The following is a 23,762-nucleotide window of genomic DNA, read 5'->3' on the forward strand; positions in this document are numbered from 1 at the left end:
TATCAGATGCTCGAAGTCGGTGTTAGAGCAAATCGAATTGAGAGAGATGGAAGAGATGATGGCAACAGTATACGGGAAGTATATTGCAGGAGTCACGAACACGACTGCAAATGGAAGATATGCCACCTTTATCAAATCTGTGGGAAACCCATCTCGTACGATCGCCTGCACGTCCCTTTCCAACCAACGACAGCGTCAAATCCACCTTACCCATGCCACATCGTCTCGTCACCCGTGTGCCGGATGACAGATATTGGTCGGATTGTCGTATCACACATGCAAGTCGCCGTAGCACTTCTGGATCCGCGAATGGGGATCTCCATCACTCGCCACAGCGGGAGATATGAGATCATATTGCTTGGCGTAGCAAAGCGTCCTGAGGTGCTCACTGCTCGCACGCGCCTGTGTCGCTGCGGGTAGCATAGTCTCAGGTACCGCCCCAACGTGTCGCTTCTACCTATGCACCACACACGACGATCATTGTTCTACACAATCGGCATGGTGGTCACGAACTTCACGCCGCATCATCATGTCCATTTCTTCAGGCGTTGCGCTCATCATGTTGTTTCTAGTGTTATTGCGACGAGCAGGCTTCCTTATTCCCCGGGCTATCACCCCATCATGATTGTGGTCGAAGCTTTGCGCAAGTGCGATTCATGTCTCAATCTCATCTCCACGTACCGGCCACGGATGTTCTTGTCGTGCGCGTTTCTCCGCAGCGCGGAACTTGACACTCATTACATTCGCTCACCATCTATACGTTCACAGTACCTTTGTCAAGCGCATTTTACGACTTGGAATCTGGTTGGACGATTTGTGGATGCAGATAGCATAGAGGTAGTGTGCCACTACCTAGGTACTGTATACCACCTGCAACTCCTTTCAATAACAGCTACAGTTTCCGCGTATCCCATATATTTACAACCACCCACATTCTTTCTCTTGAAAGATGCTCATATTTGCCAATGCGCGTTTCCTTGTTCGGATTCGCGATTAGCTCTAGCCAGTCATGCTGCCAAGGTAGTCTGTGACAAGCGTCGTGATCCGGACTGATGAAGGGTATCTACGGCGATTGCAAAGACAGTGTTCTCGCCCACCCAGCGGAGCTCTTCAAGCGGCGACATTCCTGGTTTGAGGAACTTGGCTGTACAGGAGTGGCATGATATGGAAGTTGTGAATTGCTGGTTGGCCAAAGGTTGGTCTCACCCAGCCAAACATCACGTGTCAATTCTTCCTCCTTATCGATACGTTCTGGTCGAATTGATTCAGCCTAGCACCAACCGGAACTCACCCATGGGTCCACCCAAGAGAGATGGTTTATTCAGACGTTGCGCTACCACGGTAGGACTGGATCACAACGACCCTATGCTTCTGCGACGCGCACACAGCAAAAAGAATCGCGGCTCATGACCAAATCAAAGACATCCTATTTTTTAACGATACTGGATGTGTCACTGCACAAGAACCGCAACGCCGACTATCCTCGTCGACCCACACAGACGAGCCACCTCTTCGATCAACAAATCGCACTTAATACTTGGGGTGCGATAGCCACACCCGCGCATCGAAATGGCGTTCCAGGTCTCACCCTTCCTGCAGGGCCGTCAGCAACCACTCCGTCTTATAAACCCAGTCATGGTCGCACAGGAAGCCGTTGGTCATTTGAAAAGATTATTCCAGAAGATGCGCGGCCGGTCAAACCCGTGTGCCCTCGATCTTCCCGTAGAGATCATCTTGATGGTCGTAGCGTATCTCGATGGATGCTCTCTCGCGTCTCTTTCGTTGACCTGCAAGAGTCTCCATGGTCTCTGGGACCCATACAGTATGCCCCTGATACTACCAGACAAGGAGAAGCTCTTGCTGTGGCTTGAAAGAGATATCCCATACATCTACTACTGTCACCATTGTACGAAGCTGCATCGCTGGCATGGGCGCTGGAGTAGATCTATAGCTCCATTCTACTTGGAGCGTCTACTATGCAAGCAAAATTCGGACAACCACTTCTACATCCCGATTACCTGCCAGATTCCTTACCATCATGCGCGCTTGGTCATGAACCGACATCTCTACGGACGCAATCACGGTTTGCCTCTTCACGTGCTTAACGAACGAGCCCGGTCCTCCCATCACCCAGATGGAGTCATAGACTCGAGGTCCCAGCACGCACGCATCTTCAACCAACAACTCCTGATACTATCGACCATATCCATGACTCATCGCCGAGGTGACCCGTTAGCACTCCGAGACCACATCGACCGCGCTGGACACCTAGTGTGCAAACATCTTACTCTTCGGCAAGGATATCCTGATTCATATCCCACACCACTTCCCCAGCTGGCTAAAGGAACCGGTCCAGACGCGTTTCTGGCCTGCAGCCTTGTAAATGGATCATGTAACTCTTGTCTAACAGACTACACCATTGACATAATCTGGCAAGGTGCAAAGAAAGGGTACAGAATCGAGGTGCTTGTTTATCGCGGGTTGGGTGATTGTCGCACACCGTTCAGCTGGCACTGGCGTACCGCTTCGCGGCTCTTTAGAGATGAACAGCCACGGCTGGCATATTCGTCAGAGTATAGGCTTGGGGGAGTTCGAGAGCAATGGAATAAAGCTGGCTATATGGCGTAGATCACTGGTCGCGCATGACAAAGTACCCATGATGGATATTTTCCTCATTTCTGCGGTACTTCTGGCTGGTGAGCACCTTCGCGCACGTTTCTGTATGTGCTGTGGAAAGAACGAGCAGCTCGCTGATCGCTTCCGTGTGACGATATTATTGGGAGTGCAGGAACGCATGGAACACTTCTTCTCATATTGTTTCGAGCGAACTACACAGTACGAAAAGGCCAATTCTATGCCAACCTTCTGTTCTCTCTTACAATTGCCTTAACTGTCATGAATTGTGAGAAATGAAATGGAAAATTACCCCTTCCGCACTTTCCTGTTGTGCAGTTTCCAATCTCGCGATTTCCCTCCCCTGATTCCAATCGAACCTGCCTACTGACAACGCAGACATGCTTGCCTGCCATTAACCAAATCGTACGACGGCAGAATGGGCAATTGCAGTCTACAGCTGCCACCTCAAAAACATCGCCAGTCCCTTCGCTCGCTGATTTCTTCTTTTCTCTCCAGGACTGACACCACTTCGAAAGAATCTTGCCTGCAATGACTTCTTCCCCAACTTCTACTTCTACTTCGACCGTCCCGGACGCGTCCGTCGCTTTTTGGTTACCGATAGGCTGTGCCCTTGTCGCTACCGCTTTCACCATTTTCTCTTTCTGCCTCCAGCTTTACATTACTTTTGTCAGAAGTAATTCTGTTCCCCCGCAACTTAATCAGACCGTGGCTGCCCTTGAGGCGATACGGGACGATATAGGTTACCTCCGGGCAGTACAGAGCGACGTCGCAGTGTTGAGGATGGCATTGACCGCGCCTGGGCAGCCACTTGCCGAGACACTGCGGACACTTCAAGAGTTGAGGACTGACCTTCTGGCGCTGGCCGAAGATGCTCACGAGATTCGCGAAGTTGTCACGGGATTGATAACGGATCGACAGGAGCCAGTCCTTCCTGTCCTTCTCGAGATCTTGGCTGAACTCCGGAAATCGAAAGGCGACCCGCAGATCCAGAGGGGGCTTCAGGCCTTCTCCTTCCAAGTTTTCTTGGATGCTCAAACCAAAGCCCTGGCCAGAGAACGGATACAGGCAACTCCCAATCCATTCCTTGACTTGGATTGATGACACTACGCACAGGTGGTGGGGGCGGGTTTCCTTTGGGGGGCTCGTTCTCCCCAGCGATATGCTCACACCTTACCGCGGTGCTGGGGTTCAGTACCCTCGTGAGAGGGGAAGCTAGGATGAGCATCATGTATATAATCTTTCAATCATTCCGTTTGCATCCTATGATGAACACTACCATTGCACAAGTGATGTCTTCAATGCCTTGATCATGTGCATGCTGCGAAATCATGTTCATCATGCATGCGACATACGATCAAAGATGCTCCATCTCTAATTTCTGGCGCAACACCAAAGCATCGGATCCAGGGGTCGAAGTGGCCTCTGGCTGACTTCGGCCATCGTCCTGAGTGCGTTCGCTCCCCAAAGGTATTGTGAAGACCATCATCAGCCTGGCATTCGTGGCGCATACTACTGCATACGAGTTGCTGAAGCGTAATGTATTAGCACCTGTGAGGCGATTATGCACCGATGTTATCTTCAGTATAGAACAAGGCTGAAGGCCAGGATCATATCCATGCATAAGAGCCTCGAAAATTACCTGCTTTCACCAGATGGCACATGATGTTGCTATCAGATATAGTTTTATTGCTCTTCCTACATGATTGTGCCTCGCCAGACATATATCCCAAACACGATAGCTCCCTCCAAAGTCGGCTGCATGCTTGTCCGCATGCTTTGAGTATGTGCGATACCGTTTGGTATGCTCGATGGATTGGAGTCGTCAAGGTTGTGTCAGTGGTCGTAATCGTTGTGTATGTGTCGGCGAGGGCGTCTCGCTCATAGCTAAAGGTTCGCGAGGGGTTGGTTGCAGTTCGACCTCTTCGAGAGGCTGTCGGCAGTGCGCACACACGTCCGGCTTGTCTGCGCGCTCAAGCCAACTCCGTAAGCAGTTGTGGCAGCTGAGCTTCCCTGGTCCAGTCAGTCAAGGTGTTGGTGAGTAGACGGATGGGATATATACCGCAGCAACGTAGCCTCTGGTAGTGAATACCATCCGCTTCAAAAGTCTCGACGCTATCGAAACATATGAAGCATTGACGGTCCAATTCCGTGTTTGCAGCGTTTCGCGCCGACTCCGCCATTAGCCGATGCAATGATTTAGGCCGTCGTATAGGCGGTGAGCTGGGTGGTCGACTGGATGGGTAGGGCTGATAACGGTAGACAGCGGAGCGCGGCGTAGGTGTGAAGATGGGTGCCGTCGACTGCCTAGCACTGAGCGTATAGGGTTGTTCGGTTGAAGGAAGAGGTCGATCGCAGGAGGGTTGGCGAGTACGACGCAAGGACTCCCAAGGTTGATGTAGAAGGCGCATCGCGCGCTCTTCACGCCGGGGAGTTATTGGTTGATACTCGCGCGCAAGTGTGAATTCGTCGTCATCAGAGGCTTCGAGTGTTGCGGCCGAACGAGCAGCCCCGGCGGCGGGAGCATTGGCAGTGTGGGCGACGCGACCATCTCGGACCTCCAGAGCAGCTTCATCGGCCCAAACGCCTTCCACAATGCGACCGGCCTCGGCGGTGCGCTCGGCTTGAGTTCGACGGGTAGCTCCAGATTGACGGGCAGTACGAGCTACGACAGCATCTCGAGCCCTACGGAGTCTCTTCAGTCTTTTCCAGTCCTTCTTCAACGCGTTGTTTGCTCCGTCGGCCGGGATCCAGCTGGGCTCGTAGCGCAAACCGGTCTTCGGATCGGTGCCAGCCCACTTGACCTCGTACCACAGTACGCCATCTTCCCGACGCTCCTCTTGAAGGACGCACTCGGCAAGGTGCTCTTCGTCTTCGGATCCTGGCGACGGTTCGGCGTAGTCGGGGCGTGCGGATGTGCGTGTGGAGCGGCGTGGCTGGCCCGAAGCTGGTGTATGTTAGTAAACACGACGGCGCTCCAACGATGAAGACAAGAAATGCGGAAGGGCTAGTAGATGACGGGAGGGGTAGCGGGCTACGTGCAAGGGCGGTCATACCAGGCGGGGTCGCCATAATGCGATGGGGCTGGCGCCGGCGCTACTTTGCTGGTGTGGGTTGGTTCGGAGCTTTGCTAGTCAGGGCGCGTGCCGTCATCGCCAGGGGTTAAGCGAGCTTCGATCCGCGGTACACGTGACTACGCGTTTAGCCAATGAACAGCGCCCATGCACGGCACATGCGATCTTCGATCCATCCCTCGCGAACGTCCAACTAGTCCGTGGCGCAATGAAGTGGATGCCAAAGGTATTCGTAGCGCCAGTGTCGTGAATGGAAGTGTTGACAGATGAAGCCTGTTGACAGCGGAGCGTTCGCGAACGTATGTCGAGTGCCCGTAAGTCTGTGAAGTGGCAAGCGACGTGAATTTGACGCCGAGAGAGCTGGTTCGAAGCGAGACTAGCTAGACTCTGAGTTCTTGCCCGGCTCGATCGATGCCTGCATGTCAACTAGCTATCTGGCGCCCGTCGGAAGTCGTGCGGTACATCGGGGCGGCCATGGAGTCGGCGATGCACTTCGCTCACTATCCGCATTCGAGGAATAAATATACACATATACGTTGGTGGTGCGTGTCGCACACTCTTGCCGGGTCATTGTCATAGGTGGTTGTGTACACGTGACGCGCACTAGCTCGTTTGGCTTCCAGGGTTAGCGCGCAGCGCGTCCTTCCCCTCCACCCCACGTCTCCATTCCAGCCACCGCTCTCTCATCTCAAAACACCATCATCCCGTGATCGCTTGCTACGACATAAATCACAGACACACTTGCTCCTTCGTGCATCAACACCAGAAGATTTGGTCAGGCTTGCGAGAACTACGGGGCGCCTTGCGGAAAGCTGCAGACATCGTCCATCATGGGATTAGCGCCATGTATCGCTCATATCTCTCGCGATCGCGCAAACAAATTGCATTTTGCGACCTTGAGCTCAGAATGCTCGACGTGACTGCTAGACAAGCGCCAGCCAGTCATTGATCTTTTCACTCGCCCAATTGATCTATCCGTCTTCGTTCAACATGGCACCCCCAACCACCCCGTCCTCCCAAAGGTTCAGGCACACGATCGACGAGCTAGTCGAACACAACCTGATCGTCGACTGTGCCGACAAGGCGTTCCCACGAGAGCTGAGTGAGCGTGTGGAGCAAATGCTGAACGCGCCGGTCATGCCTGAACAAGCTCATGCTGCACAGGAGATCGTCTATCAACATCGGGAGGCCCGCTCTATGGACAAGAAGAGTGCTGTTAACATGATGGAACCGCTGCTGCTCTTTCAGGGAGAGCGAACCGGCTATGCACGTGGCATACCCAACATCGATATCAGCCACGACTATACCATGACGACAGACTTTGTTCCAATCCCACCAAGTTCCGATTCAGATGCCCTGAGATATAAACCAGATCTCGCCATTGGGTATTTGAATCCCCGCGACAGCGAGACCGGTGTAGACTCAGGGTTGACGGAAGAGGATAACGAGCTCCTGAAGAAGTGAGTTGACGATCACTCCCCAGATTCCCATGCTGACGTTAGATTGCCAGTTTCAAGCTGAACCCCGAACTATCCTTCCCGTTCCTCACTGCCGAGTGGGAAGCAGTAGACGGACATTCCATCCTTAACGCGATGAAGAAGTCTGCTCTCCACGGCGCGACGATCGTAAATTACCATCGGCAATACTTCGAGTCCGCGTACGGCGATATTGTACCTGCGACTTCGGCCTACACCATGCACATGTCCGTTACATGCGATATGATGCTGCTCCAGCTCTGGCTACATTGGAGCGAAGGGGTGGACAATGGAAAATACTTTATGAAAGAACTGTACTCGTGCAGTTTGTCTATGGAAGAGCAGATCGCGAAGGCTCAAGCGATTCTGAAGAGCCACCTGGACTGGGCGCTTGCGGATCGGCTCCAAGCTATGAAGGACGCACTTCCCCTTTGGCAAAAGGCTCGCGCTATAGAGAAGGCGAGTCACGAATTAAAAGAGGCTAGACGCATGTCAGCACTCGCTATTCGCGGATCGGTTTCTGTCCGTTCTCACACCATCCAAGCCACGGCAAATCCAAAGACGCCTCGTAGGAGTGTGGCAACACCCAAGTCGACCTCAAAGTCAAAGGCCACCAACAGCAACCACACATCAATACCACGAACCCGAAAGAGGCAGAGGGATTCCGCTGAGAGTTACGTTCCGCAAGATCAGATTGACGAGCTCTCACAATCCTAGAGGAGGTTAAAGATCACGGGCGCCACAGCTGCCCTGGAAACGCGGGTGCTAGTGGTAGCACGACCGCCATCAGACGCAAGAGGACAACGACCACAAAACCAGTGGTGGAGGTGATGGGGACGAAGGAGGTCGGGCAAGTTGTAGCGGATGTTGCCCTGCTGCTCATCGTGAGAAGCATAAATGCCGCTCGATCTTGGGATCCTCTTCAGCTCATGCCTTGGAATAGGAGATTGAGGTTCCGGCAATGTGTTATATGGCACCGTTTTTGGTTTGGTCTCCAGATTATGTCAACATAGATACCAGCACACAATGCACCGAGCTTCTCTCCGTTTATTCTCGAGATGCCTAGGCGCAGTCATCACCAATGAATGTGTCGTATGCGCCCTTTCTTGACTAGCATACAGTTATCCAAGTACATCCAAAGCCATTGCGCATATCCTTCCTTGTGTTCTCGCTTTCATAAATGTGTTGGGCTGAACATGTGGTGAGCGAGGATGCAGCTGCCAAAAATGTGTGAGGCTCGGGAGACCGGAGACAGCATGCCACCTGCCCCACTCGTCTCTCCCATCGAACCTCCGCGTCTGCAACGGTTTACTCGGGTAAACTCCGAAAGAGATCTGGCAAGATCCAATGCGACAGATATCTGCACGACTCCCCTCAACCTTCGCCCTCACTGGCGGACTTATTGGGATGACTGCCCTGAACTGGGCGGGGCCGCAGTCGCGGTGCGGGCCGTATGTTGATCTTCAAGCTCAACGGCGCGGATCTAGCTCGGGGTGGTTCGCGCTTGGCCATCATGCGGGGCAACGCAGCTGCTGACACTCGCTCGAAAGCTTGTCATGGACTTTTTCGTCGCGGCATCGACTGGAGGAGTCACCCTACACGCACCGAGCAGTGACATAACCTCTCGACTGACCACATGGACTCTCAACATTGCGACACCTCTGACGTAGTCAGTTCCCCTGTTGGAATCCGCGAGCTGGACAACAACAGCCTATAAACTCTCGATCGATAGACAGCCTTTGACTACTTGTTGTACTGCAGACGCACAGACATGCTCGTACGGCAATCTATCCTCACTACCGACACAGCGAAAATCGGGACGTCGCTTACATCTCGACCAGTACTGCTACACGGCCGAGGCGAACGCTGAAGTCGTCACTTTTGTCACATGCTAGAGGCCGAAATAAGCGGACTGTGTGGCTTCGGAACCTCCGCATATCGAACCCCATTTTTCACACCCTAACGACTACAAAGCGACAAAGACAATCATAAGACGTGCTGAAGTGTGTTTTGGAGCAGACAAGCGGTTGAGACGCAAACATTGCTGCTGGGTTGGGTCGACGTCGTCTCCATGGTTGTGGATCGCAAGACTGCACACTCGAACATGGCAAACGGGCGTCAGATCCTTGCACTGTATACTGGGGATCGCATCGTCGACCGCAACGGTATCTCTCCTGGGATTGGAAAAGTATGGGCCTGCATGACATCGGGGGAGGCCTGTATGCACTTGCCACAGAATGTACCTTCGAGATTGAGTATCGGCTCACCCTCGAGAAGATCAAGGCCGACCACCTGCGCGTTCGCTATCCTGATCCGCTAAGCAAGATGGCCAGAGAAGTGGGAACCCTCAAAGTTCAGGACGACGACAAGCACAAGGTCGAGGCCGCTTTACCCCGGGTAAATATCCACTACTACGGAGCCAACGGGCATTCGCGAGAATTTGATATGGAGAGGGAGGCCACGCGTGGCCTCCAAATAAACAGCCTGATACAGCAGAGATCAGGCATCCGCGTGTACAAGGAGGGTTTCACGACGGGCAAAACCTTCGGTATCCTGACGAACATACACTTCAGCATGAAAGGTGCGTAGTATGCACCAGTGAAGCAGGAGGTCAGAGACAACCCCGACGAAAAGCTCAAGATCAAGGATCTCGGAATTTCCTTGGAGATATCATGGCGGCACGACATGCACAAGTGGGCCGGCATCATTAGCTGGTACGCCGAATGCACCCCGTTCGGCGTCTCAGGCGACAGTGGTGCTCTGGTCTGTGCAGTGGAAGATAGTCAAACGGTGCGCTTGGGCATACACATTGGCCGCTTGATTACCCAGGAGAACCGCAGCATGTTCTTGGGTCTCGGAGCCTGGTTCGTGGAGGGGGAATGTCATCAGCTCAAGTTGCACTTCTGACCAGCTTGCTCGTCGTCAACATCAACTATCATTTCCCAAATTGCACGACGCCCATCATTCCCCAAATTGTGCGACACTTATCATTCCCAAATTGCACGACACCCAAATACCCATTCACAGACTTGGATAAATGATGTAATAGCACCGGCTGAGCGGCAGACGAGAATATCACTAATGTTTCCCGCACTGAGTCTCAACTTCGCGTGACCCTCGTTTGGCCGTCACGCCAATATCATACTAATAAGAATCTAACATCGAACAGATATTTGAACAGGGCTTATGCAAGTCCTGATCTTACCATCACGCAGGCATCAAGCCACGTGGCGAGTCAAGTAAGAGGCTTGCCGCGTGTCTGAGCCTCCTAGTTTACACTAGCGATGAGTGATTTAGCATTACAGGTACTAGCATAGTCTTGAATGCTTCTCCTACTTAAGATCAAGGTGAAAGGGAGCTCCGTACGCGCTCAGGTAGGCAATATACTTCACTGGGCTCGATACAAATGAGACTCCTACACTCCACTTCCTACCCCATCAACTCATAACTCTTATTTCACACCCACAAACCATAACCGGCCCTGGCATTATGGCCAACAACAACTCCCTCGAGAAGCTCATCCACAGCTTCTGCGGAGTGCCGCTGCCGCCACGACTTCCGCCCGCACCAACCAAGCGTATCTCCGACATCGCATGGAGAGGTGACGGAGTGGATCCGGTTTCCTCGGAAGGCGGATGGTCAATGGAAGCGCCGGACCAGATGCAGTCCATGATGATTTGTCGTCGTCGCGCAGAGCTCGAATACCTTCGCCATAGGCACCTGGACTACTTGGACCCCGCCGTCGTGATTGGCCCGAAGTCCAACCAGAAGGACTGTTTTGAGCTAAGGGGGGCAATGAGGCAGGATGTGTCCATCATACATGGCAAGTTAGCTGGCAAGCAGTTATTCCTCCTCCAGACTTTGGAGGCGGAAATTATGCTTTGCAACGTCAAGACGAGCGCTCGCGATCATTACCAGAGAGTCCTTGAACTCAAAATCTTCCCGCTTGTCGTGAAGGCGCTCAGGCTGAGGTCAGGTGTATGAGCCACGCTCGCACTTATATCTTCGGTCGTGAACTTCATCAACGAAGACATCAATTTACGTATTGATGCGGACTTTACGTTCAATCATTCCGTGAAGCATGGGGTAAACAACGGATGAACCTGCCACTTCATTAGCACTGGAGTTTGCCAGGGACTGGGCCAAGGGTGCACTGGAACTACTCTTTCCCCTGAAGAGACACGGTTGGAACGACTGTCTGGTCCACATTCAGTTAATTTTGTCATAGATCTAGCATTGCTTTTGTTTACTCAAGTCTAGGATACATAGCTACGTGTTGTTGTATGATATTACAGCCGCAACTGGTCCTCTAAGTGCCTTCCCTTGATACATATCCGATACACACTGCCTGTCCTTCATTAAACCTGCGACCGATAGCGAGCTAAGGAAATTGAACTAGTCTTCGCTTAGCCCAGAACCCCGCGAGGACGGTATGCAGTATATGATGTTGGCTCTGGGCTGACATCGCGGAAATTTGCGGCAGCCGACGAAGGGCGAAGACGGTGCCCTTCCCTGGAGTCGGAATTCGAGGAAGAGTCGCGAGATGTTTCATCCAGGAAAGGATTTGTCGGGCTGACGGCATGATGACCTCCGGCACTCTTCGATACGGGATGCATTTCCTGGTTGTCTTCCAGATCCGAGTCGTCTCCTAGGCGTTGATGATGAGGTCCAGCGTGGCCAAGCTTACCATTGCAGTCGTCGCAACGACGTTTGCCACAGCAGCAGCAAAGATGACGTGACAGCCACGAACGCGGCATCTTGGCGTCCGGGCCACGGATAAAGCGACCGGGATGGACTATGTTCCACACAAAGATGGCCAACCACATTGGAGCTGACTCCAAGACGTACAGGAGAGGCTCGTTGCTCGGCAGAGGGTTGCTTGCGCCAAGACCGGCGGAGAACTCGGCGAGACGGTAGATGATGCGAATAGTGATAGCCAGCAAGCATGCGTACAGTGCGTACAGCAACCATTTCCAGCCACCAATCTTGTCCGCGGGCAAGCGTCCCACCCTCTCCGCCTGGAGCTGGTCGCGGTGAAACTTGACGACCAACCCCAGAAACAGAACAATGAAGCCTTCCTGCATACCGATACCACCCATGTATATGTTCAAGCCCTTCTTTTGTGCTTCCAGACTTGCACCTGGACCTGCCATTCCACCGCCGATGAGCTGAATGACAAAAGAGACGATGTCGAGGGTGACGAAGATGAGTGCGAGGATGGAGGGGGAGAAGATCCAGACCTTGCGAGTGGGTGAGTAGAAGTGAACGATGCGGGCGAAGACCATATAGGCGAAGGCGTTCACCCAGATAGGCGCTACCAACACCAAGATCTGAGCGACCGTTGCAATGCCAGAGGATTGTTGGTCCTTGGAACCAAGAGCGCGAAACGCATATGCGCCAGTTTCCCAAAGAGCGGCCATGATAATAACCCAGCAGAAGCCATTGCGGTACACTATTGCTTGAACCAGATGTGCGATCGTGAGCATGCCAAACAGCACGGAGAAAGCTACTGCCGCGGCGAAGTTGGGAAAGTATACCCATAACGCATTGCATGCCTCCGCAGGCACGTAGCCATCGAGCCCGGGAGTGGCGTATGAGCTGAAACCAGGCGTGCAGGTCTCAGGTGGAAGGTCGAGTGAGAGTGATGGTATGGAAGGTTCTGCGATCGATATTGTGGAGAGGTCTAACGAGAACGGCGCAATGTCTGGTGCGAAGTCGTCATCGCGACGAGAAGGCGGAGCGGTTGCTGATGGCACGGAACTTATGACATCTCTAGCGGCATTGGCTGGGGAGGGTATTGACGTGGGTGTGGGTGAAGCGATGCAGTGGAAGGGCAGTAGGAAGGCGCTGAGAAGCGCAAGTGTATATCTCATGGTATGAGCAGCACGGGAAGCAGATGTAGATATCTGTGATGTTTTGTGCGGGCAATGAACCCACGGGGCATTTCACCGTTATACATATTGACTAAAGGAAGCTGTTGTTGATACATACGTAGGCAATGCTGCTCTAAGGTCGTGGACAGCGAGGCTGAGGATGGAAGACGTACGCACCTCGCAAGCCTGTCTCGATCGGGCGGCTGAGACATGTACTGTAGATGTTGCTTGCGGATGGGGCGTAAATGGCTTGCATAGCGTGGCTGGCGGCTGTAAGCAGCCACCTCCCCATATTTGACGCTGGAGAGTCGCTTAGCCCCTGGTAGGGATCGCGCGTGCGAGAGATTTTGGGTGATAAGATGCAGCTCGTGCTGGAGAATGAATTGCCGTCGACATGGTGGTACAATGGGTCCGGTGGTGAGAGACGTTGACCGTGCAACCACTCCGAACCGATGTGCGTGTTGACCGCGACACCAGGGTTGCACCCCTTGGAGGAATTCTCCCAACTAACCTGGGAACGAGGCGGAGCGCTACGGTTAATGTGTAGGGCGCCTTACCAGTTGGGCGACGTTCGCAACTCCCGCTCAGTCTTCTGTCCCACGTTTGAACGTGTCCCTCCTTCTGGAAATAGAGCGTCGCAGACGTATCAGCGTGGAAGGTAGGATCTAGAAGCCGTTATGCGGACACCGGTTGCGCGGCCGTTGAACTGGGCATGGCAGGGACAGGAATGCGGCGCGGACAGGGGTGAGCGAGACGGACGCCCAGGTGAAAGCCAGCGCAATTCGAATGAAGAGCGCCGCGAGCCGCGGAGACCGAGCATGAGGGAGAGATGAAGATGAGGGTAGGGCCTGAAGGACGAGACGAGGGGCATCGTCCACGCTAGTCCGGTTCTGGCAAAGTCTGTACCGGAAAAAACCAAGGTGACAGTGGTTGCAGCACACTTCCGAATGCCACCCTCCGACCGGATTACCATGAGATACCCTGGAAATATTTACAGACACCGACTTCAGCCGTAGCGTTGACTGCTGTCAATGTCGCAAATGGTGCCATGATGTTTTGGTCGCGCGGTCGAAATGTGGAAAGAGTCATCTGCGCTCACTGAAGCCATTATGCCTCATTCGAACAGAAGTCGCAGTTTTGATCAAAAGGTGAGCGTTTGTCACAATCACGTGAGTCTACTGGCGGTCCCACTCCTTCATCCATGATTGTGGCTGGGGCGGCGGCCTAGACGACATCAATCTCTACACGACCAACGCTTTAATTCGCAACCACCCATAGCTTCCCCACAATGCCCCTCGGCAGCCTCGATACGGATGCGGTATACATGGCAGCGCAGGTTGTTGAAACACAAGGCCGCTGCCTCATCACTCGACCGGCTACACCGGACTGGGCCGGGTCATACGACTTTGACTTCGTCCTGGATCTTGACGAGAGCCTACGTTTGCTCCTTGATCAAATGGAACATAGAAGAGACCACTACGGCCGTGATGCTATCGAGTCGCATCCTGCCCATACACCGGAGGCGATCTTGGCGAAGCATTGCGGCACCGAACATGGGAAGGCGCATCGCGAGGGCAGAATGACCATGGGCGCTTCTACACCGGAGGAAGACTACATGCGGGATCTTTGGGAAGGCGTACCTACCAGGTACAAACAAAAGATTCCCTTGCCACAGCTCTACCCCGACTACACCAGGAGCGTCGGCGTCGCAGCCACGGTACCATCTTCTCACCAAACCAGCGAATCTACTGTCATCCAAAAGCACTCTCGCGGCTCAAACAGCAGCGACACAGATGATCAAGATGCCGTCTCTTCTCGGCCACAGCGAGGTGACTGGACCGTATTGATCAGGCCGTCCGAAACCTCCAGTCAAGGTACCCTTCTGCACGACTCTACCTGCGTCCCGAGATTCCCCGCGCGTAGGGTTAAAGATCCGTCTCCATGGATGACATCTGGATGAAACGAGCAAAATCAGAGTCGGAGTTTCCAGCGCACACGATATCGATACTTGCCGAGCTTCCGACATCTGTGGCCGATTACGTCAAGAATACCGGAGAACGATGCGCCGAACGGTTCACAAGCATTTGGGCAAAGAGTGGTACGCAGCACTTGGTTCCACAATGCTATTATGCTATTACCTCCCTATATCTCCATTTCCAAGACCAGCATGCGGCGGACGTCAAGTGCCAGGCGCGATCTTTCGATACAGTCGAGATAGGGCATGTCGTTGGGTCTGGCTCACATGTGTGCGAAGAAAGTGAAGTTATCCTCTTTCTACGACACTCTCAGCTAGTAGTTGCGCTTCCTACGCGCTGCTATAATGAGCTGCGTCGCTTCGTAGCCTTGTCACTTGGAAATAATTGGCAGTGGAGATGACGCAAAGATCTCGCCAGTACAACGCATAAGATAGTCATATGCCATGAAGAAAAGAGGTCCAACAAGCTCAAATCCACAGAGCTACTCAAACCATGAGCGTGGCCTACATGTGTCTGCTTCGTGAACTACTGGTGCGTTTTTGGACTACCACATACAATACACCTACTGCCACAAAGGGGGTAATTGAATGTTTCCCTGCTACACGCGTTTGCTCCATCTTGATCTCGATTCCATGGCCAAAAGATGGCCTGACGAAGTCCTCCACCGCCGGCAATCCCCTTTTCCAATTCTGAAACATGAGGTATCGGGGTTTCATGAGACCGAGGAAAAGGAGACCAAGGTCTCTGCGTTGGACATACGAGCTTTTGCGCATACCGTGTTGAGGCAAGCGGACCCGGATTGATGCAGGCGGAGCTTGCGGGTCACACTCCACCATAAGGGCGGGGAGTCCCTATTGATCCCAATGCTATGCGTCAAAACGCATGACGCGCGCTGATGCTAATCTCGCCAGCATTGTCTCCCAGGTGTCGCTATAGCAAGCATGAAGACGTGACTGGATGGACAAGAGTCATTCTCGGGCACCAAGCCTTCTTACATGTTTTCATAAGGTTCTCCATGTTCGATGGTGAGAGCGAGGCTGCGTCATTGTGGCCAATGAATATCAATGGAACAGAATAAGCTCACACACCTTATACGAGGAAAAAGCTGAGCAGGTCTGCAGGCTATATTAAGCTAAAACCTTGCAAAGACGGTGACCTAGCGCTAACGTTTGCTCTAGGCTGTTTAGTTTCCTCCTAGTTTGGCGTGCACACAATGTAGAAGGGATCGCGAGGTTAGCTCTATAGTTAAGGCTGCATAATCTGTTCTCATTTTAGGAACATGAGAAAGCGAGATACTTTTAGCATTAGCTGATATGGTATTGTACCCTGAAACTGTCTCCCCATATACGGGTGGTGATTGCTCCGTCAAGATGCGACCAACTCCCATTCTTGATCCTTTTCAGCTTCTCATGCATGTCCGTCCATACTCGCATTCAAGGACCTGTTCACGGCATCTCTGCTAGCCGCCTTAGCACTGCCACTATGCGCCGATGCCCTCACCGGTTTCCCATCCAACTCCCCAGTGCGTCGCCCGGCATCCGCGGTGTCAAGGGCGCCGAGCCTCCGCGCGTACTTGTTGGCTCCCTCTGCTGTCTTCTTCTACCCACTGGGTCAGTGCATGTAAAAGATTGGGTGGGCCAAGTCCTTACGACGATGGACTCCACCCTGCGTCGGATAGGCAAGCGCTGGTTATGTTCCCCCAACGATTGCTTGCAGTCCATGTGGAAAATGAATTCCTCTGCATCTCGCTGAACGGCCCGCAGTTCTTGCCTGATGCGCAGCGCGCGTTCGTCGAACTCGTGTAAGAAGGCGCGATCGCGCAGGGTCGCGGCCTGCAGTGCCGTTTCTTCAGCTTGACACTTGGCTTCCAGCGTCGCAAAATGGTCCTGGAGCTTGCAGTAAGAGACACTGTGGTCGGGAGCTGTCGCCATATTCTCGCGGCGCACTTGCAGTACGCTCGTGTGTGCAGGTCTGGGGTGTTTGAGGAATGATGTGTCCTGAAGAGAGGGAGAAGAATATGGTCGATGCTGATTGCAATGAGAGCTCAAGAGGATAGAACGATGTAGCTCTTTGATCCCACCGTGCAGATTAGATGCGTGTGAGGTGAGTGAGGATGTGGAATGCCCCGTAACGCTTGTCGTTGTGTAGCAGGTGAAGGTGATGAGTGAGCCGTGACGGTACCATCAACTACGGGTCCACCCCGTGGAAAAAGGATAGACTGCATACTCAAGCATCGGGGTCAGAACAGGCTGGAATAGACGCAGTAGCAGTGGTACTAGGAGAGAAGAGGAGAGTATGTATTCTTCGTAGCTACAACTATCAGAGATATGCGAAAAGAGAACGCAAGATCCCAGAATAAGATTGAGAGTACACAGTTGAGGCATGAGATGATGTGGATAAAGATGTCAAGGTCTGGGTCAGTCGATCATGTCGCCGATATGGAGCTAGTCCTCTTACGGTCCCGAGGTCAAGCTTCAATTGTGCACATGAGGACGTACGCGAGCGCGAATCTGGTCCAACGCGACCCCGCAATGACATCTCGCCACAGCACGTCTGGATTCGAGTGTCAGCCCGATTGCACATTTCCCTTCATCCTCCGCATCGCAACGAAGGAAGAATTGCGTCATCGCGGCTCTCTCCATCAGTCTCGTCGCGTCATGACTATTCGAGCTCGAGCTCGCCCCAAGCGAACCGCTCCAGCTGTCGAGCTCCTCCTCAGGAGCCGGGGTGGCTGAATCATGCGCGCACGAATTCACTCATGCACGCAAAGGTGCTGTCTTCAAGTCCGGTTTTCGAGAGCAATTGCGCTGGTACGGCATCTTCCCCTCCCAGAAGTGGAATGGCAGCTGCTGAATTCCTCACCTAGACGACCTCCACGACCGATGCGATGGCCACAGCCCAGCTGCTTTTGCGGGGAACAGCCCGAAGCAAGGACAACGCGCATGCTTGACGTCCGTAAACTCCCTGCGATACCTCCTCCCCCACCACAGAAGCGGCCCCCTTTCACGACATGCAAGACTTCATGCATGCGCCGAAACGAGAGTGGCCGGAGAAATAGAAATATGAGTCGGATTGGAGTAGTCTTTGGCGGCAGTAGAACCTTCCGACCATGGGTTCAGCCGGGCCTCAAATATCGTGGTGCAGGGGCTCAGCGATGGGATGGGTATGAGCTGCCAGCAGCTCCATGTGGCTTTCTCCTCCTGTCCCGATCAACACTCTTTCCTTACTCATGGAGGCTGGATAGCAGCAATCACGTTCTTGACGACGTCGACATCTTCATGTATCCGGTTTCCATGCTCCTGCTTCCGCAGGTAATATTGCCTTCTACCTTGCTAGCATTGTATCACTGATCCCTCTGTCTGACTTGGATGATGATGAAGGTGGTAATCTCACATCGAATCGTCTTCGGTCGCTCCCGCGCGAATACTACTTGTTGCTTCCCTTGAACCTTGTCATAGTGCCGAATCTCATACGATAAGAATCGAAACACTGGTTGACAGTTCGAGTAGTGGCAATGTCGCACTCGCGCAAGGGCTGTGCGTTGCTGCCTTCAGATGACAGCAGCATCTGTTCGAAGAGAATCTTGCATTTCACCGAAGCCGAGTGTAGTAAGCATATCAAATTGCTTGTCAAGATCTTCTCATCATGGAGTTCAACCCGGTAGGCACCAAGAAGATGCACTCACTATCGGAGGTCGACCAGATGACGCTGACCCAAAGCAGCCTAGCTCGGGTTGCCGTCACTGCCATCCATACATGTCATCGTGGCCGTGAGCTCCTTCCCCCTCATCCAAACACGCGGCCCTTCTCTCGCTTTTCACCCCACATCATCCAATTCGCCAACAATGGGCATTCGTGGCCCACCGTCTCGCGTATAGCATGGGTACCTCGTTAGCAAAGGATGCCCGAGCACTACAACGCCAGATCTCTACCTTGCACGCAGACTCGGAAGCCACGCTGATCACATATTCCAAGCTACTGCACAAGTACCCCGAAGACCGTCGCGCCTTGCTCGGACTGCTCGACGCGACCGCACACAGCATCATCGAGGGGTGGAGGCTACGAGCGCTGGATGACCACACGAATGCACGAGGAGCCTTCAATAGCCTGGAGAAGGGACGCTGGGAAGCGTTCGGCTGGCTTGAACTTGATATCGCCTTCGCATCGGTCTGGATCGACAAACCAACCTTTCTAATTCAGCTGCGAGCGCTGCACGACAAGACCAAGCTCAACTGGAAAACAGCCGTTGGCCTCATCGCAACTGCTAAGGGCAACGCTCGCGACGTCAAACCAAAACACATCAAGCACGTACTAGAAGAAGCGCAAGCAACTGAGAGAAGCGTAACAGTCACGCACAGAAAGACGGCTGTTCACGGTGATCAGAGAGAAGTGTACGGGCCTGCAACTGGCGAATGGGAGGAGCAGGAAAGCAGCGTAGAGCAAGACGAAGACGGAGACGTAACGCTCGTAGAACACGACCTCCCGGCGCAGAAGAGCCCCGATCATCCACCCATCACCCAGTCTGATCCCTCAACCTGGGGCGAGGACGACACGTGCTTAGAGGACGGCATTGTCCCGGTACACGAGACCGGAAGGCAGCATCTTCAACGTCAGCATCTCGACGAGCAGCGTATCGACCCGCAACAACTCAACCAAAGGCGCCTTGCCACGATGGCCACAAGCAATGGCCAAAGCGTACAGCCTGAAGATCGGGTCGCGATCGTGAAGCGGTGGAGGCAGGAACTGGAAGACAGTCGCGCGAAGGCAAGACAGTCTCGGGAAGCCAATGTTGCTGCCGGCGTACATCTCGAGGAAACGACCAACACATCGAATCTGAACGCACGCAAACGAGTCGCGCGTGTCGCCTTTGGTATACCAGATGATGAAGGTCAGGTGGGTGGTGAAGCCGCTGGAAAGGTTTTGGCTGATGCGACGGCCGAGCTGGAACGCACAGCAACGGCGTGGAAGGCCGATCGGGAAGAGACTGCACGGAGGGAGGCAGAGTTTGTCGAGATCACGCGTGTGATCCTAGAAGGGGTATGAGGGCTGGAAGTCGATGGCACAACACTACCACTGCGGCGGCTATGAACATGATCAAAGCGAATCGAGGGGGTATGAATTGGTGCGACCCGCATATGTAGCGTACTCACCGTCACGGAATGAACGTGATTCTATATTTGGTGTAATAATGTAACCTCATGTACCCAGCAAGACTCTGCCTTTGGTGTTTCTCCTCGGCGTCACATCTCCACCCAACTCACCACGGGGACATCTGCTCTGGGCCAGACTACGGGTAGCAACAGCTGTATGACTGATCAACGCGTTTCGATCTCGTCAAAGTGACCCCTTCAACCTCCCCGGGTCTCGGGCCCTTACTATGCTGGCAGTGTACTACCTGCACCCGATACAAGAAACGTGCTGAACGGGATTTCTGCTTACAGCCGACTGAGACACGTCTCAGCGCACCCACGATAACCTGGTTGCCCTCATAACCATGCCTATTCATGCCGTGCAGGAGACGACCGTAGCGTAAGACGCCGCTGGCTTCGCTAAACGGAAAGTATCCTTTGAGCACCATCAATGCTGTGAACATATGTTTCCCTGGTGACATCGATCGATATTGAGGGCGGATGGCTGGGTCGGCGCAATGTCGTTACTTCTGATATGTTCGCATCGGTTCGTCCGCTGAATAGCATATCTGCTGAGAGATGTAGTTAGCGTCGGTGTTTGGGGGTGTCTTCATGGACTGGAAATACGCACCGGAATAAGCTCGCTACTTAAACAGCTCTCGGCAGTCTATCGGCGTGGCTCTCGCGCATCCTTAGCGCAACGAGGCGCACATATCTGCGACTGCTTCAATCGGCACAAAGACGTAGGAGTTGGCTACCGCATCCAGGAACGACCCATCGTGGACAAGATTGGGCGACCGGCGATGCGCTCCACGCGATAGGCACTTCCTTAGCCGTGGTCTGTTGTTGGATATGTCGAGTGGTCGGCATTGGTGCTTGGAGACGTCTGCGCACTCGCTAGCTCATGGTTGTCTTCTGTCGGCGCTGTGCCTTTCGCACCCGTGATTGTCGTGGCGCAGTGTTGTAGAATTCGGATTGCAACACCTGCGAGATCGTATCTGTCCATGCGTGAGTGCGCATCATGTCACAAGGTGGAGGTAATCTGGATCTAGGGAGCGGCCGAGGTAGACAGATTAGGCAGGGACCCTCGACATCGTTGGCGCCCACGTGGCGAGAACGTGGTAGCGCCATTAGATCTTGATAAACAGGTGGTGCCAATGTATACTTTCATCCCAATACTTTGTTGTAGAATGCGATGCGGAATGCGATTACCCCTAGTGACGCTTCTGTCGAAGCCGAGTGGTTTGCACTCATCACCGTAGCCATGACCAGATCATCGCCTGGTCTGCGATCCATGGCGATTCGCATGTGGAATGGAACGCAAGAAGTTGCCCTGCGGCATGTGATCGAGGGAGTCATCAGTATCGACTGAAGAATAGTGAAGGCTTGTGAGATCGGCCATGTCCCCCATACTGCTCACCCTCGACCCGATCAAGTGTCCATCTTGGACATTCTACGTCCGCCATGCGCGCGATCATGTCTATGCTCAGGCCCCGGAAGTTGGCTCTTACTTCCATTATCGGTTTCCAATGCCTTCCGGTCGGCCTCACCGCCATCTTTTCCGAGGATATGACATTGGTGCAGGTGCTGGTCATGTTTTCTCTCGGATCCATTGGAAAAGTCTGCTGCCGTTGCGGCGCATGTCAAAAGTTGCCGTCCTTCCGTTGTCGGGCGATTGATCATCGCCGCTGGTTGAGTCGCACAACAGCGTTGCGGATGGCCAGGATAGACTTCGGCAGATTGTGGCTGCCAGCGATGGCTTCAGGTCGCGATGACTTCAGGCGGCGATCTTTATTTTATTCTGGTTGAATATGGCGAGTCTAGGCTGGCAGCGACGCCTATCGCTTGTGATTGAAGATGCTGTGTCGCGATGAGGTTGACGCGCGGTGGGGTGGCTCGCGCGTCATCGGGCACTGCCCGCTCTCATTGGCTGATCAGCAGGTGGGCGATTTTGCCGACCCCGCGAAACTCGAAGCCGCCACACTCCTTCACCTCACATATGCATCCTCGTTCCATTCATCATTCCCGGCCCATTCATCATTCCCGGCATTTCTCGTAGCACACATGATGTCTGTGCTCCAGTTTCCGGGGCAGGAATCCGTCAACCTATTGCGCATACGTGGCCCGCGCGATGCTCATGTGTGACAAGGACCATTCCACCCACGTCCGTTACCCTGTCTAGTTTCTGCATCCGTCCAGCGTTATGTTGATTCTCTCTGTCATTTCCTATCGGTCGACTGTCGCGGATTCCATGTTTCGAGCCAGTCTCCACGGCCTTCTTGGTGTCCCCAGGAACGGAACACGTTCATGGTACTGGTCGTGTCAATGACGGGTTTCGATACATGCGCCTCAAAATGAGTTTTCCTGCGACATTGATATTCTCTGTATCATTTCCTTATGGTATAGAAAACATTTAATTTTGGTGTCGACTCAGCATATTGCCATGTATCACCGTACTTTAGCCTGTTACTACATTTGACCTCACACTTGCGTTAAACGCAACGAGAAGAAGCCACGTATGAAGCCAATCGGTGGAACATCTGCGTCTGTATTCATTGGTAGACGGCCGCCTCTTTGCTATAATGTCGCGGGTGGAGCTTCGTCGGATGCGGGTCGTTGCGGCGCTAGCGCCAAGGATGTTAGGGCATGATGCAGGTACACAAACAGTTCGAACGCGCACTTGAATCAAAGTGAAAAGTACATGCGAGCCACCCGACACTCGCTTCTTCTCGCGCTTCCAACCGTTCACTGTCATCGTAAAAGACACTAGTCAACGACACGACTAGTTCCTTTCCAACGTCATTAACATGGAGCGACCGCGTCCGCGACAATCACGTCCAGTCAACGATATATCGCCCCAATCCGGCAAACGAGCGGTCAAGTGCGCAGAACATGAGAAGCTTGAGAGACGCATCATGGTGAAATCTGAGCAACTAGAAAGTGCGTCAATATTAACCCACTTTCTCTTCCCCAATGCTGACCTTTGGCCAAGTCAAGATCGAAGACTGTCCCTCATCACCGCCCGTATCTTCCCACGCACACATCGACTCCTCGTCTTCAGAAGCTAATATAAGCTCCCCGTTATATTCAAGAGATCTCAGCACTCGTGCGTCTCTACAATCTTCATTTCGGCCAATCATCCCCACCACCTACACAACATCTCTGAACAAGGGCGATGCGTGCATCCACACTGCCCAAAGTCTTCGAGCTGCCGGATTCATTCACCCCTCATGGCCCGAAGTTCGATCGCGGGCACCCTACGTCCTGCCCAGGGGCTGGTACCGAGCATCAGATGAGAACGGCAATACGTACTTCTACAATGGCTTGGGCGTTGCGACCTGGCTGCGACCGACGGAGGTACCAGGTTTGCTTCCGGTCACTCAAGACATGGTAGACCGATACAATAATCCACGAGCCTGGGCAGAGGCTTCACTGCACACCACCAAGCCGACTGAGACACTGAATACCCCTCCGATCACCCAAAGTCTGGTGAATAAGTACAATAGTCGAGCCGAGACAGAAGAGGCAGAGAGGTTACCGCAGACCCCCGAGCAGGCTGACGTGCCGACTGACCAGCCCGAACCTGAGGAAATCCCACACGC

General features: G+C 53.4%; 6 protein-coding genes across 6 annotated transcripts; 4 read left to right on the plus strand and 2 right to left on the minus strand.

Annotated features, from left to right (window-relative positions):
- Positions 1-4,459: 4,459 nt before the first annotated feature.
- Positions 4,460-5,706, minus strand: J4E86_010926 (uncharacterized protein; the record flags this gene model as incomplete). The annotated part of the gene is made up of 3 exons (XM_051451420.1): positions 4,460-4,647; positions 4,706-5,581; positions 5,691-5,706. 3 exons carry the CDS (start codon positions 5,704-5,706, stop codon positions 4,460-4,462), a joined length of 1,080 nt encoding a protein of 359 aa, XP_051297419.1.
- A 992-nt stretch (positions 5,707-6,698) lies between these two features.
- Positions 6,699-7,900, plus strand: J4E86_010927 (uncharacterized protein; the record flags this gene model as incomplete). Its single annotated transcript, XM_051451421.1, has 2 exons — positions 6,699-7,168; positions 7,219-7,900. 2 exons carry the CDS (start codon positions 6,699-6,701, stop codon positions 7,898-7,900), a joined length of 1,152 nt encoding a protein of 383 aa, XP_051297420.1.
- Positions 7,901-9,287: 1,387 nt separating this feature from the next.
- On the plus strand, positions 9,288-11,167 carry J4E86_010928 (uncharacterized protein; the record flags this gene model as incomplete). Its single annotated transcript, XM_051451422.1, is given in 5 exon segments — positions 9,288-9,348; positions 9,420-9,764; positions 9,783-10,047; positions 10,365-10,422; positions 10,562-11,167. The coding sequence occupies 5 exon segments, from the start codon at positions 9,288-9,290 to the stop codon at positions 11,165-11,167; spliced, it is 1,335 nt and encodes a 444-aa protein (XP_051297421.1).
- Positions 11,168-11,589: 422 nt separating this feature from the next.
- J4E86_010929 (uncharacterized protein) lies at positions 11,590-13,056 on the minus strand (the record flags this gene model as incomplete). The annotated part of the gene is made up of 1 exon (XM_051451423.1): positions 11,590-13,056. The coding sequence occupies one exon, from the start codon at positions 13,054-13,056 to the stop codon at positions 11,590-11,592; it is 1,467 nt and encodes a 488-aa protein (XP_051297422.1).
- Positions 13,057-14,344: 1,288 nt separating this feature from the next.
- Positions 14,345-14,903, plus strand: J4E86_010930 (uncharacterized protein; the record flags this gene model as incomplete). Its single annotated transcript, XM_051451424.1, has 2 exons — positions 14,345-14,773; positions 14,850-14,903. The coding sequence occupies 2 exons, from the start codon at positions 14,345-14,347 to the stop codon at positions 14,901-14,903; spliced, it is 483 nt and encodes a 160-aa protein (XP_051297423.1).
- Positions 14,904-18,910: 4,007 nt separating this feature from the next.
- J4E86_010931 (uncharacterized protein) lies at positions 18,911-20,074 on the plus strand (the record flags this gene model as incomplete). The annotated part of the gene is made up of 1 exon (XM_051451425.1): positions 18,911-20,074. One exon carries the CDS (start codon positions 18,911-18,913, stop codon positions 20,072-20,074), a length of 1,164 nt encoding a protein of 387 aa, XP_051297424.1.
- Between the last annotated feature and the right edge of the window lie 3,688 nt (positions 20,075-23,762).

The sequence above is a fragment of the Alternaria arbusti genome (assembly GCF_024043155.1).
Source record: "Alternaria arbusti strain BMP 1465 chromosome Unknown scaffold_27, whole genome shotgun sequence".
NCBI classification, from domain to species: domain Eukaryota; kingdom Fungi; phylum Ascomycota; class Dothideomycetes; order Pleosporales; family Pleosporaceae; genus Alternaria; species Alternaria arbusti.